Source organism: Cryptomeria japonica, chromosome 5, assembly GCF_030272615.1.
Source record: "Cryptomeria japonica chromosome 5, Sugi_1.0, whole genome shotgun sequence".
Lineage (NCBI taxonomy): Eukaryota > Viridiplantae > Streptophyta > Pinopsida > Cupressales > Cupressaceae > Cryptomeria > Cryptomeria japonica.
This window is the reverse complement of record NC_081409.1, coordinates 275,823,410-275,838,050: the sequence shown is the minus strand read 5'-3', so window position 1 is coordinate 275,838,050 and position 14,641 is coordinate 275,823,410. Positions and strand designations below refer to the sequence as shown.

Sequence of the window (14,641 nt, the reverse complement as noted above, 5' to 3'; positions counted from 1 at the left end):
CATGTGACCATTGGAAAGGCCTTGTTTAAACTATATGCTTCAAAAAAAAAGGATATCCTTAGCTTTTCTACAAAGGATTTTTTATTCTTTCTTATAATGTCAAGGTAAATTGAATTTGCCACAAATCAACCTAAGCTGTGTACTGTAGAAATCATATCCAACGACCCAAAGACTTGATGGCTTCTGAATTCATATGAGTCTTCACAACAATGTCATAAACAAGTGGAAGGCATATTTCATGGACTAACAATTATAAAATGTGTATATTCTAGTTTAGTGCACATTTATAAACTATTCATTAAAAAAAATGGCTGGGACAATATAGGGAAAAGCTTAAAGTATATGCAGAAAAAGACCGAAAGTCAACCTCCTGAATCCCTTCCATAAAACTTCTAGAGTATTACAATTAAAAGAAATAAATTACAAGTTGCATTCCTCAAAATGTTGGAAAAGGCAAATAAAGGATTCGTGCAAACAACCTACAGTTTCTCAGGATGTATCTATACAAAATCCTTTGGCAACATACAGTGCTAACAATATTTCTTTCAAGGAAAATAAATCCTTTGAAAGTGGCCAAAGAGAATCCTGAGGATTTTTTCAGTACAAGTTCCAGATGTACATGCCTATAATTACAATCTAAGTTTTTTACATGTTACATTCTTCTGAACAGCAGTTGAGAAGGGCTAAACAAAATATCAAAACAAAGCCAAAAGTTTCTCGGGAAAGACAGGCGAAAGAATATTGGTGGAATCATCTTGTATTTGAAATTTCTCACAATAGAACTTCAAATTTTCATCATAAAGCACTATTTCCTTTTTGAGGAAAAGGTAGAGTTTCACCTCTCATCCTCATGAAGAACAACAGCAACTACCTTCTTGCTCCGCACCTAGAAGTAACAACCAAAGAATTTGTATGCTTATGGTTAAAACTTGATATTTAACTAAATTTTCCACTCCAGAACTTCTAGAATGCAGTTTATCATAGGCTGCACTGTAAACATTGACCGATGCACATGACCAAACAATATAAGGTAAAAATATCACAAGGGGGACCTTTCCAGTAAAGGAAACCAGACAATAATTAGACATGATCAATACATCAATCCCATAACACATGGCATGCAGCAGGGAAAAGAGTCAAGCGCTGGTACTAGATTGGTTTGAAGGAGAAACTTATTAACACTTTGAACAGATATCTGGGCAAGCAGTTGAGCACTAGTGTTAGATTGCACTGGGGAGATGCTCAATACTCTGTTGAACATTCCTTTTACATAAGTCTCATACATATAGCCACAGCACAAGGATTGGGAATCTGTTCTAACATCAGCAGTAATCTGTTCTAAAATCAGCAATAGCAGTCTCACTTCTTATGCCATGATGTTTATGAAAAAAACATGCTCTTGTAAATTATTAAGCACTCAGTGATGAACTAATCCTACCAAACCTATAATTTCACCCAAGAAACCTATTAAAAAACATATCTAAACCTTAGATTCCCCATGACAACTTCATTGATCTAATGTGATAGAAGAACCCCAGATATGAAGAAAAACCTCAACAAAAGAAAAATCAATTGAAATGATGAAATTTGAATTACCTCAGAATTCGGTCCATCAACTTCCACACAATCACTGTCATCATCATCTATCCTGTTTTTTGGTGCAGGGGATGAAACCCATGGCTGAAAAGATTTAGGCCAACTAGCATGCTGCAATAATTAAACAGTTAGAACATTCACATTTTAAAGTTCCATTCAAAAAATAGCAATGTGAAATAATCTAAAATTTATCCAAATCTGTGAATCCTAAGCTATTCTCAAAATTGAAACAAAACAAATAGTTTAATCGATTTCTTTGCATTTAGGAAAAAAGTTTTACACGCCATGCCTCTTCATAGACCCATTTTCTAGCCTAGCTTGAAGAATGTGAATAATTGAACTTTATTGAAAAAATTCACTTTGACATCTTGTGTGTACTTGACTTGCACTCAATCAGGATAATACAGCCACTTTCATTGTTGTGCATCTAACTATTGATTAGCCCATTGCCTTTAATCATTCTAGGGAGAAAAGATACCCTGAAGACAGAGAGTGCTCAAGAACTAATTATTTTAATAAACAGCACAGCTGCAAAAAAAAATTGAATGGAAGCAACAATGCAAGGTGTTTTATGGACTGAATTACATGGAGATAATATTCACCTTCCAGCTCTCCTTTAGTGGTTCTCTTCCAGCTTTCCTAATGTCGACTAATCTTGCATATTCAACCATTGTGGGAGTATATCCTGTTCATTAACAATTTGTAAGACCAATACCTAAGACTCAAGAGGTTCAGCCTTACATTTGTTGACAACGGTGCCTTTCTTGACAAAGATCCTAGAAACTCCTATCATTATGGCCACATTTATGTGATCAAGTGGGCAATGGCAGAAATGTGTTGCTAGACAACACAGCCAGAAGTCCTGCAGGTTGGTTTGTCAAAATATGGAATTATGGTTCAGTACTGACCCCAATTTACAAATGACAGTGTGCTTTCTGCATACATCAAATCATTAATCAATTGATGAATGAAATAGTCATACCTACTTATTCTCTTTCAAGTACTTATTATCTCAGCAGAAAAAGCTAATGGAAGGAAGCTACAAACAAAGCGTTAATGCACACTATTCATGTCTCATAAAACAGAATAAAAATTGGGAAGAAAAGACTTTCAGGCACTCTATGAAGCTAGTCTGAAAACTAATTTAACAACTCCATCACAGACACACATGGTTACTATTAGGCCTTTTTGTCAGCTCTGCTAATTATGCCAACTCTGCTAATTAGTCACCCTGAGTGTAGCATTCAATTGAGCGAGCTTTGAACTTTCAAGGGTTTTTACATTTAGTATAATGGAACAAAATTTCAATAAACATTTCGTTTTCTTCATGATGCAAAGAATGTGTTTAAATGATCTCAAAACTAGCATTCATCCTCCACCTAACCATTATTTATATGAAGTTATGAACAATTGGGTGATGGCAGAAACATGTTACCAGACAACAAAGCCAGAAGTATTGCTGGTTTCTCTGTAAAATATTCAATTATGGTTCAGTACTGACTCAGACTTACAAATAAAGATGTGATCTCTACATACGTCAATTCATTCGACAATTGATGAATGAACTAGTCACCACTATTTATTCTCTTTCCAGTAACTATTATCTCAGTAGCAAGAGTGCCCGCTATTCATGAGTAATAAGACAGAATAAAACTTGGGAAGAAAAAAAATTCAGGTACTCTGTGAGGCTAGCCTGAAACCTAATTGAACAACTCTAATGCAGTAGCTTTAAGATTTGCTTTAGGGTAAGCCATAAACTGCAGCACTAAGGTAGAAGAGAAACTTGACGTGAAACCACAAAAGGCCAAGGAGAAGAATTCAAACCTGACGAAGCAAATCAAAAAGTGTCTAACACCAGTCACTTTTCAAAATAAGATGAAATGGTCGAAGATCTTTGGTATGGAAAATCTTAATTCTATGTGGGAAAAGAAACCACTTCCCTTATCCACACAACTCCATTATGTATTATATTAAGGCCGAAGCCTATTCTATTTAAATGGCTTTTAAAGCAAGTAGAATAGGGCCTTGAGAATTAAATTTTTGTGTGCATTCCTTGTTTGCAGGTTAGAATAGAACCTTGAGAAAAAAAAAATTGTGTGCATTCTTTTATTTAATCAAGGTTATGTCTCATGTGCATTCTTTTAGCATCTTAATGCTTTGCTCCTTTTCATCCATTCAAAATAATATCTTGCGTGGAGTGTCCATCTTCAGCTAGCATCCATTTTCCTTTTTGGAGGAAAACTGGGTCTAGTGATTGTTCTTCTGAAATGATACTAAAAATCCTTGAAGTTTTTATTTGCAGGTTTATGGAGCTTCCTGGAAACAAATGACCTGAAATTCTAATTTGGATAAAGAGGAGATCCTTGGGAAGGAGTCATGGCCTCTCCTTGTAAAAGTTCCTAGGGGCCAATCAGAACAATGAACTTAATGGCCAAGAATTTAGAATTTGGAATTTTTTCATTTGGAGAAGAGATTATTACAACTATAAGGATGTCTGACAAAATCATCTGGAGGATGTTGAACAAGCCTTAATATGAATTAAGGATATTTTATATCATTCAAGGAATCTCTCCTTAATCAGAACAATGAACTTAATGACCCTGTCCCATACATCCAGCAATGCTTAGAGGACCATTATTAGTTGGAACAAAAAAAAAAAAAAGAATATGCACCAAGAAGGGAAATGATCTCAAGTGCAAATTCCTAGGCGACAAATGACCTGAAATTCTAATTTGGATAAAGAGGAGATCCTTGGGAAGGAGTCATGGCCTCTCCTTGTAAAAATTCCTAGGGGCCAATCAGAACAATGAACTTAATGAACAAGAATTTAGAAATTGGAATTGTTTCATTTGGAGAAGAGTTTATTATAACTATAAGGATGTTTGACAAAATCATCCGGAGGATGTTGGATAAGCCTTAATGTGAATCAAGGATATTTTATATCATTCAAAAAATCTCTCCTTAATCAGAAAATGAACTTAATGACCCTGTACCATACATCCAGCAATGCTTAGAGGAGAATTATTAGTTAGGAACAAAAAGAAGAAAAGAATATGTACCAAGAAGGGAAATGATCTCAGGTGCCAATTTTATGTAAGATAAAGAAGAAGGTATTTTTTTAGGGGTCACCCCCAAGCAAGACATCAATTAAGCATATGAGACATAACCTTCATTTAAGAGATGTCATGGCAACACTACTTACACTTGATAAGTGCATTCCCTATACTATGTTACTTTCCACGAAGAGAAAATTAGATTTCCTAGTTGACTTTCATAGAAAGGAGATTCATTGAACTTTTCCTTTCTGGCAAATGAAAAAAATTCCATGGAAGGTAAAGCACTCAATACAACCATGCAAGCGTCATGGAATTTAGTGAACATTATTTCACAGGTAAAAAACTAGTACCTTTTTAGTGAACTTCATTTGATCAGGTAAAGAACTAAAATCATACCTTCAGCCAAAAGAAGAATCCCCGCAGCAAAGTTAATTTATCTTCAGGAGAAGTAGCTGAAACCAGCCTGTCAGACAAATCTGTTTGACATTTTACAACATGCGACTTAATCAGAAAAGGTTTGAAAGTCTTATATCTTTCCCAAGACAAACAAACAAATTTTGACCACACTATCAATTCTCTAGTTCACTTCAACAAACAACTCTTGTTCAGTTCAGATAATTACTACTATTTCACTCATGTCATATGGTCTGTAAAAGAGAAAACAATGTCATGGTTTAGATGAAAAGTGAAAGATATTTAATGCATTGGAGAAATTTTGAAATTTTGACAGATATAAGGGCAGATACTCTGGTCCTCAGCCAATCAAGCAAGCATTTCTGAATAGGTTCCTTCCAGTAAAACAGAAAACTTATCTAGACGCCACAATAAAGCTACCAAACTACTTGTTAGGGGTATTTGTTCCTTGTAATTATGCCTGCCAATTTTGATTTTAATTACCAGCTACGTCAAAGAAATCAGCAAATCGTTTTTTCAATTTACAATGTGTGATTATAACTGGATACAGGAAACAAAGGCCACATTCCACCTAGTCACTTTCCACCAAAGCTAAAAAATCCTATCCAATCCAATTGGGCATTCCCTCTCCAATAAAGACTTCATAGAATTGCATTCCCACATGTGTAACAAAGTAGGATACAGTGATACACAGATTACATCTCTTGTCAAATTTATATAACAATATCATGAATGTTTCAGGGGCATATGGCTCACCTTCTGTAGCTTCCAAAAATAAATAATGGGTATGCTTAGTCAGCTAGAAAATTCTTAAATGTGATAAAAATATGTGTAGTTTGTCAAGGTTTCTCATGCATATATCCATGTACATTGATAGCATCCCAACAGAAAGAATCTCTACTAGGAAAAGGATGAAAATAAACTTTTTATTTAGAACATGTGCTCAATCAAAAATTGATCAGAATAATTCTTTTGATATAGCATAACTAAGGAAGAACAAGGATAGGCAGTATTGTCAAGTTGCTGTAGAATAGTGCTGAGGCATAAAATGACTGCAGCATTCAAATTATGCCCCAAATGTCATAATAATCCTAGAATGTCATTGCCATAGAGACAATAAAAATCAGACACGTGATCATTTTAAAAATAAGATGTACCTGGATGGTAATCCAGATATGAAAATCCTTCATCTTGTGTTTCAACAGAAATAGTCCGTTGGCGTGTATGTCGAAATCGTACAATAGGCTTTCGATTGTTTATAGAAGTCCACAAATCATGTAACTCTTGTGTATTGTAAGGTTTCTGGAGAGCAGCCTCAAGATTCTCCTTAAAGTCATCAGATTGAGTGAAGAAAGGGATTTCACTGCATTCAATATTTCCAACCGTGGTCACCTGCATGAAAACAAGGTAACTATTCCATATGAAGCAGGTTTTACATGTTATAGGCCACAAACTCTCTCCAAAGAGATAAATTTCCCATTGAAATAAGAAACAAATCAACACTTGGTGACCTGTTCAAACAGTGTGCATTATGAATCATTGTGAACATAAAATTGGAACAAGGGAAAAATACTATCCAAGTGAATGCAACTACATATTTCCTCACATCAGAAGGGCTACTTGATTCAGGTGAAGGTACTTCTGTTTTGACTTTTTGTTGACTGTAATCCTGTAAGTAAGATTGTCTTTTATCAACAGGGAGCTCGGATGACTGCAAATGAACAAGTGCATTATTTATTTCTTCACCGCAGAATAATCTTCTCCTTTTTCTGTTTTTATTTTCACTACCCATACATTTACAGTTTTCTTTCCCTTCCAAACTGCAGTTTTGCTTTTCATTGTTGACATAATTCCTGCAAATTGAACTAGGATCTTCATATTTGACTGAAGTTGTACAGCCATCTTGGACAACTTTCAGGTCAAGGACATATGATAGGCCATCTAATCTCACATTGTCTGTAAAGAATTTGTAGTCCTCATCCTCCAATTCATATTCAACTTTGATTCTAGTACCACATACTTTTGTTTGAATGTTTTCAGAATCAGTACGAAATATTAATGGAACCTCAAAGTCTTTACACTTGGCCCAAACCGAATCTTCGGCATCTCTGCTAAATGCATTATGTAAAGGTTGAGCCTCTACTTTCACCAAGTTTCCAGAGCCTAACATAGAAGAATCTGCATTCGCCATGTTTACAGAACCTAAAAGAGAAGAATCCATAAACATTGCAGACTCGGTTTCTACTTTCACTGTGTTTGCACAGCCTAACAAAGACGAATCTATATTAAGCTGAGCTTCTACTTTGGCCATGTTTCCTGAATCTATATTCACAGCAGGTGATGAGTGCAGAAGTGAGCCATTTCCTTCTTGCTTTGACAAATCTTTTGTTTCCAACTGATGCGGAATAGGGTCCTGATGTTGAAGCGCTATCTTAGAAGTAATGCCTGAAGTTTGAGTAAATAGTGGCGTTGAGACTACTGCCTCAGGTGCAGCATCCGAGAATATAGAATGAATTGGAGTATTGTTCTGGAAAGAATTAATCATAACAGAATCAGCAGTAATTGAATCCAAATTGTCCTTATGACAGGATGCTCTGCTATCATTTGGTAGCTTTATTGACTTCTGTTCTATGATGTAGCCTTCAGGTAAATAACTTTTAGGTAGCTGCTTCACTTGCTCTTCACTTAGAGAACCCCGCATACGCTACAAGAAGAGAAAAACAGAGCATCGTACTAAATTAGATGTCTCGAGGCCCACAACTTAAGCAATTGTAATTGAAACAATAGTGACAAAAGGAATAAATGCTCCTTGAAAGAGATCAGAATATTGGAGAAATACATCAATTGAAAAACAATATTGCAAATGTTTAAAAATACCTCATTAGTGGTTAACGTATGCTTATGAACAGTATATCTCAATGGTGACCTCTGGGAATGCAATTCAAAATCTTCAGGTTTTGTCCAAAAATATTCAGCACTTCTGCACCAACCACGCCCTAGTTTACGATGGGAGATTTCACGAGGAGATTCATGAGTTGTTTTAAAGATGAGAAAATCATGTACATTTGTGAATCCAGCATTCCTAGCCAGATGCAATATCGGTCCTATAACTTCAAGGCCTTGTTCCTTACGGCAATGACTACAGTTGCAGCTGTACAAGACAGAGAGGAAAAAGTCAAAGTCAGAGTCAAAGACTCCCAATCCCATTGATTCTACTATAGAAACAGATTTCATGGTAGAGGTACTTTGGCTATATCACAAGTATGTAGAATTGTCAAACTATCAACGATGATTTAAACAAACAAAACAATAAAACTGCAGTTCCTCAAACTACTGCTTTGTGTTCAGAAGAAATTATTTTAGAAATCCAGTTATCATTGGTCTTGTTAGTATCTGCAGGCCCCTGTATGCTACCGTGCTTCCCACCATCATTACAACAGTGTACAATAAATTCTGTACAGTGAAACATAAATAGAAGAGGAAAGGATTGACTGAATATGTATTATACGATGGGGGGACTGGGTAATACATTAAGTACAAACAATTGAAGAATATTGGAATATTAGAATAATTCCTGAAAATGTTTAGTAATGGACAAACCAAATGCAGCAATCATCTATCTTAAAACTAATGCTCAATTGTTAATGCATTTAATTGCTCCACGAACAAAACTCTAGAGGAATCATCCCTAAAATAGTGTCTCAATAAAAACAAGGCAAAACTATTGATATATAGAAAACTATCACCAAAAATAACTCATGTTACTTATCTCTTCAAAAATCATTGAAAAGAGTATCTCTGATATCCAATCAATTGTTGTCAATGCTAAAACATTTTATACATTGATTGAACGTAGATGGAAAAAATGAAAGGACGGAGTCATGCAGCTATCAGACTAATTTATTCTCCCCCTATCAAGTTGAACTATTGATGTCAATAAAACATTTTTTTGGCATGCAAAAAACATGGAGTTGGATGCATTTTGGGTACATCCATGCAAAAAAACATAAAAAAACTCATAAATATATACAATTTGCAGGAACAGGAATTAGGTTTAGAATACCACATGGCATGCATGTAATAAACAAAACCATCATAAAAATTTAAAATACTACTTCAATGTCAATTCGTCAACCAACCATGCAACAGCTTCTGCAGAAACGTTGAATTGCACAGCACCACAGACTTGCATAGCAACAGTGATTTGCATGGCAACTGCTTGTGCAATAACTGTGGCTTGCACGACGATAACAGCACAGCAACAACTTGTTTTTGTGTTCCAATGTGTTTAGAATTCAATTTTAGAGTTAGGGTAATTTTTTGATTGAATAGTCAAAATAGAAAAAAAAAATTGGGTTCGCCCTGGGTCCTAAAAATCAGAGTTGGATTCATTCAGGTATATTCAAATTAGAAAAAAATAAAATAAATTAAAGAAGGTATTGGGCATTGGGTTTTGCCTGGGTTTTGCAAAATGGATCCAAGTTTGCCTGGGTACACTCTTGTGCATTGCAATGGAATCTGAGGTTCCATGGGAGATGATGGCTCTTCTTTGCTAACTATGAGAATAAACAAATAGAAAAGAAGAGGAAAGCCAAGGCAGTTGTAATCATTTCAATTTTTATTAATTTCAATTTTATATTTTCAAACAATTTTGTTTTATTTAGTTGACAAGATCTTTCATTAGGGTTCAACACTTAATGGACACAGGAAAAAACCAGTAGATTATCTATACGAGACCATCCAACAAGAAAATCTAAACCCATTTGGCACATAATTGCTTGAAGATGGAACAACCAACTCTGCAACATATATATGCATCAGCCTATTACTTGAACTCCAATTTTTTCTTCACCTATTCCTTAAGGTTAAACGAGGAGGTTATACATGGCCCTAACACATACATAGAAGATGACACTTAATGAAAACCTTAGAGAGACAATTCTTGATGAGTTACTGATTTACAAGGGTGCTAAGTGGAGGTCATTTTCTTCCCACGGTTCAAACCATGCAGAAATGTAGGTTTCGTGTAGATCAGCCCCCAACCAAGGTGGTGCTAGCCTTTATTTTGAGCATGGTATCAAAGTTAGTTGTGTAAGTTTCTTTGGAGGAAAAGACCTCAACCAAATGTAGCATGAGGGGAAATATGTCCACAATGTCTAGAAGCAAAATATGTTAACAATGTCTTGTGAGGAAATATGTTAACAATGCCAATCTACTTCTAGAAACTGTTTGTATAATCCCTTTATATGGAGCATGGATGTGGCAAGCTGCCACTAGCTCATCCAATTTTCTATAATTGTACCCTTTTGACAATCATTCAAATTTTAAGGGCATTTTTTAAAACAAATCATGTGCCCTAGGTGTCATCTCTAGCGCAAAATATTTCACCTAAAGAACCTCCAAAGATTGATGGTATGAAAGGACAAAGGGAAGAGGTTACTACATGTATAAAAGTAATTGTAAGGAAAAGAAAATGCCTTCACATCAGATTAACTTTCATACACTCGATAAATTGGTTGAGGATCTAGTTGTAAAGAAATCAAAACAACAATCTAGAATAACAAAATTGCAAAAGGGAGTTTGATTATTGAAACAGCTATGCCACCAAATGATAAATCTATTTGGCTTTCAATGCCTGCCAATTACTAGTGAAATCTATTAAACGGATATTATAAAATATACATGATAGTGTTTACAAGTGAGTATCAACCCACTATGTTTGTACCCCTGTTCAGATGATAGTGTTTACTGCCCCATGTTCAAGCAGCCTTGCATTCCTTCTTGTGCCAACAAAGGTTTTATGTGTTGTTGACCACTTCAAAGGTAAAGGGTTTCACAAACTCTCCATCTCTCTATTTTTTCCTACTATGAGGCCTCATCAATTGACTATGCAAAGAAAACGCTCCCTTATATCTGATACAAAGAACATATCATTGGAAAAGCGAGAGAACCATCAAGTCCACTCATCCCCTGACCCCACTACCTTCATCAAGAGAAAGTGCACAATCCTCACTGCATATTGTCATAGCAGAAAATAACTCCTTGAAAGGGCTATTAGTTGAAATGGATACAAAAAAAGAGAAAGTAATTCTCTATAAATGAGTGCCTTTATTGTGGTCAACTACATTCAAAAGCAATAGAATAGCCAGCTCTTGTTGAAGATTATCTCTTTGAGTGCTTGGACCTGATGCAGCATAGTGAATAACAACTCATAACTTGCTTTGCTGCAAATGCCATGTGGATTCCTCGCTTTTTGGAAGATTGTGAATGTCCTATGCACTATCACCCTTGTAATCATAGCATCATGATCATACCATAATTGATAATAGCATCATATACATCAAGTTTAATATCAAAATGACAAAATATTCAAGTATCATTGTTTCAACTTTCAACAATATAAACTTAAAGTTTAATCATCAAATGGATCATCTAATTCTTCATCCTCCTCCTCCTCCTCATTGACATTGACATTACATGAGCCAATGCCACTTGCACTTGCACTATAAGTTGGCTCAATTTCCGAGTCATCAAGTGCCAATGCAAGAATCTGAGAAGCAGGAGCATCCAAATCAGTATGCTCTGGCTCTATATCCCACATCTTTGTTTCCCCTTGTGTGTAGTCATGTTGTTTGTGTGAAAGAAGACGTAGGTTGGAATGCACATATACTAAATTCTCCGCTCTTTTTGATAGCAGCCTATTGCGCTTTACTAAGTGGATGAAAGAGTATGTGCTCCAATTTCTTTCTGAAGCAGATGAACTAGCAACCTATGAAGACAAAGTAAACAATTAAAGTTATACATTAATAAAAATAAAATTGCTAGCAACCTATGAAGACAAAGTAAACTATAAATAAACTAAAACTTGTAAATTTAAAATTTTAATTAATTAAACTTACTTGTGATAAAACTTTTATAGCGAGGGGTTGTAGGTGTTGGAAGCATGTGCCATGGAAGTACCACCAGCCATGAGCATCTTTCTTGGATCTATGACGAAGTGCATCAACACTTAGACCATTCCCATTTGCGAATTCTATGAACTCATTTGTAACAATATCTCGCAAATCATCATCGAGATATAGTCTAAGGTACCCATCAGATACTTCTAGATCTCTCCATGGTGGAATCCTTCCTGGTTTATCAAGAAACTGATTGCTATAGTACTTAGGTGTCAAGGCATAGGCAAGAAGGTGCAAAGGAGTGGTCATCTTATTCCACCTCTCTACAATAATTACTTCCAGTTCTTTGAAGAATTTCTCCTGAGGATCATTCTCTTTTTCATTTATAGTGACCTTTATTTTTTCAAGCATTGAATCAATGCCATCATAAATCTCACCTATGCAAGGCCTATCCATGTCTGTATAGCGAATCATGCTCATGATGGGCTCAGTGATACTTAGGAGATATGTAACAAGATCCCACCATTTCTCATTCAATATTCTATCCCTAATTTTTTCTGCCCTCTCAGTGCTACTTTGCTTCCATACAGTCCAATTGGTGTTGATCACCATATTGCATAATGCCACTCTAACTTTCACAAGTCGTCTTAACACGATTGTGTTTGATGCAAAACGGGTCTCAGCAACCTATAACACAAATTAATGCCAAATGATTAAAAAATAAAGCCAAACTTTAAAGAAGAATACACAATATAGCTTACACAATGATATTATTAACATTGAAAATTCAAAAAAATCAAAAAATGTAAAATTAAATTACTATTTCACTTACCTTCAATAGCTCCAAATTCGAATAGGTTCTAAAAATCCCTTGAGACATGTGGTGGTTTGTGATGAACATCTGGATGTCCTCAGCCTCTGCATACACATCTCTGATCCATTTTATTTTTTGCCCAATCCTTTGTAGCATAAGATTGAGTGAATGTACCGCACAAGGTGTCCAAAAGATGTGATCATAGCGTTGCTCAACCAACAAACCAGCAGCTCTTCAATTTTTTGCATTGTCCGTTGTGACTTGGACAACATTGCGGGGTCCCACAGACTCAATGGCAGAGATGAGAATTTCTGCAATAAATTGGCCATCTTTTATTTGGCCCTCACAATCCACAACTCTCAAAAACATTGCCCCTTTAGAGGACACCGCTATTACATTGATCAAGGGACGGTTTTTAGCATCTTTCCACCCATCTGAAACAATTGTTACACCTGTCTCAACCCATGAATCCCTTATGGGTTTCAATGCATCTTCAACCCTCTTCACCTCTTTCTCCAATAATGTTCCACATACCTTCTCATAACCGGGGCCCTTATACCCTCCTCTTGGTGCCTCATTTAACACTTTTTATCATTTGCTTCCAATATGGGGAGCGAACAACATTGAATGACAACCCATTTGCATAAATGCACATTACTATATCTTGATCAGCATTGTCTCTACTCTCATTTTGGAATGCGGTTTCTAAAGGCCCCTTTGTTGTTTTACGTGTCAAGGGTGGTTCACTTTGAGGTTCATTTGTGGCAAAGAAGGGGTGGTCTTCTACTACAATACTGGGATTAGAAGGGTCTTGCATTCCCTTTGTTTTCTTTGATGTGGTTTGGTTCAATCTACGGGCTTCCCTCTCTTCTGCCGCCTCATGCTACCTAATATATTTCATCACTGTCTCATCTGGTATAGGTTTACCATTTTTTCCAGGGCATTTTTTGATGCCTCTTCCTTTTATTCCACACAAATGGCCTACCACCCGATAATATGAACTATTACGTTCAATATCACATCCATGGCATTTCCAACGGAATCCCCCACCTCCCGAAAGTTGTTTTATAATGTCCACATATTTCCATAAGGGAGAATTTGGATCATTTCTTTGTTTTGCAATTATTTGTCCATTGCCAATGGAGGAAGATGTAGATGCCATTCTAGTTCCTATGGCAAGAAATAAAATAAACATATTCAAAAACAAAAACTAAATAATGAAAAAAAATTCAAGTTTCATGTTTGACAATTTGTGAAACAAAAATAGTTGGAAAAAAATGTTTAAAAACCTACCTCTTGCAGCCAATGGAAGCTTGAAAATGTATAGAAATGATGCTGCAACACTTGTTGAAGCTTCTAAAATCAGTCTTCAACTCCTCCTCTTTGATCTTGGAAGCCAAATTTTGTTCAACCTTTCTTCAACCTGCTCTCATAAAAATTTTGTTTGCAACACAAATGAGGTGAAATGAGTCAATAAAATGTTTTAGAAGTGTTTTTTAGGTTATAATTTTCACTTTTTACAAGGCGGAATTGAAAAAGAAAAAAAATTGCTTTGTTTTTTGACTTTATGGGCCGCCCAGCCGCCCGGGTTCGACTGGGTCTACGCAAGTTCAACTGGGCTCGACCCCGGGTTCGACCAGGGTCGAACCCACCCTGGGTTTTTCAAACCCTGGTCGAACCCAGGTCGAACCGGACCCGTACCACAGACCCGGTCAGACCCGGACTCGTACCAGGGCGTCCCAGGGGCGAACTCGGTAACCTAGCAATATAACACAAAGTGAATAATGCCAAATGTCCTTCTAGGGTCAAATGTCATCATGCATCACCTTTAATAGCTGTCATTTTTGTTTTGTTGCCAAAGT

At 36.0% G+C, this 14,641-nt stretch overlaps 1 protein-coding gene across 1 annotated transcript in view; it reads right to left on the bottom strand.

Moving 5' to 3' along the window:
* Positions 1–358: 358 nt before the first annotated feature.
* The window catches only part of LOC131039643 (uncharacterized), a 43,520-nt gene continuing 29,237 nt past the window's right edge, over positions 359–14,641 (bottom strand). The window contains exons 3-8 of the mRNA XM_057972431.2: positions 7,944–8,217; positions 6,673–7,770; positions 6,224–6,458; positions 5,049–5,128; positions 1,597–1,707; positions 359–886 (exon numbers count right to left, since the gene is read on the bottom strand). Coding sequence (XP_057828414.2) covers positions 836–886; positions 1,597–1,707; positions 5,049–5,128; positions 6,224–6,458; positions 6,673–7,770; positions 7,944–8,217 — 1,849 coding nt within the window. The 3' untranslated portion in view covers positions 359–835. The remainder of the gene's footprint in view (positions 887–1,596; positions 1,708–5,048; positions 5,129–6,223; positions 6,459–6,672; positions 7,771–7,943; positions 8,218–14,641) is intronic.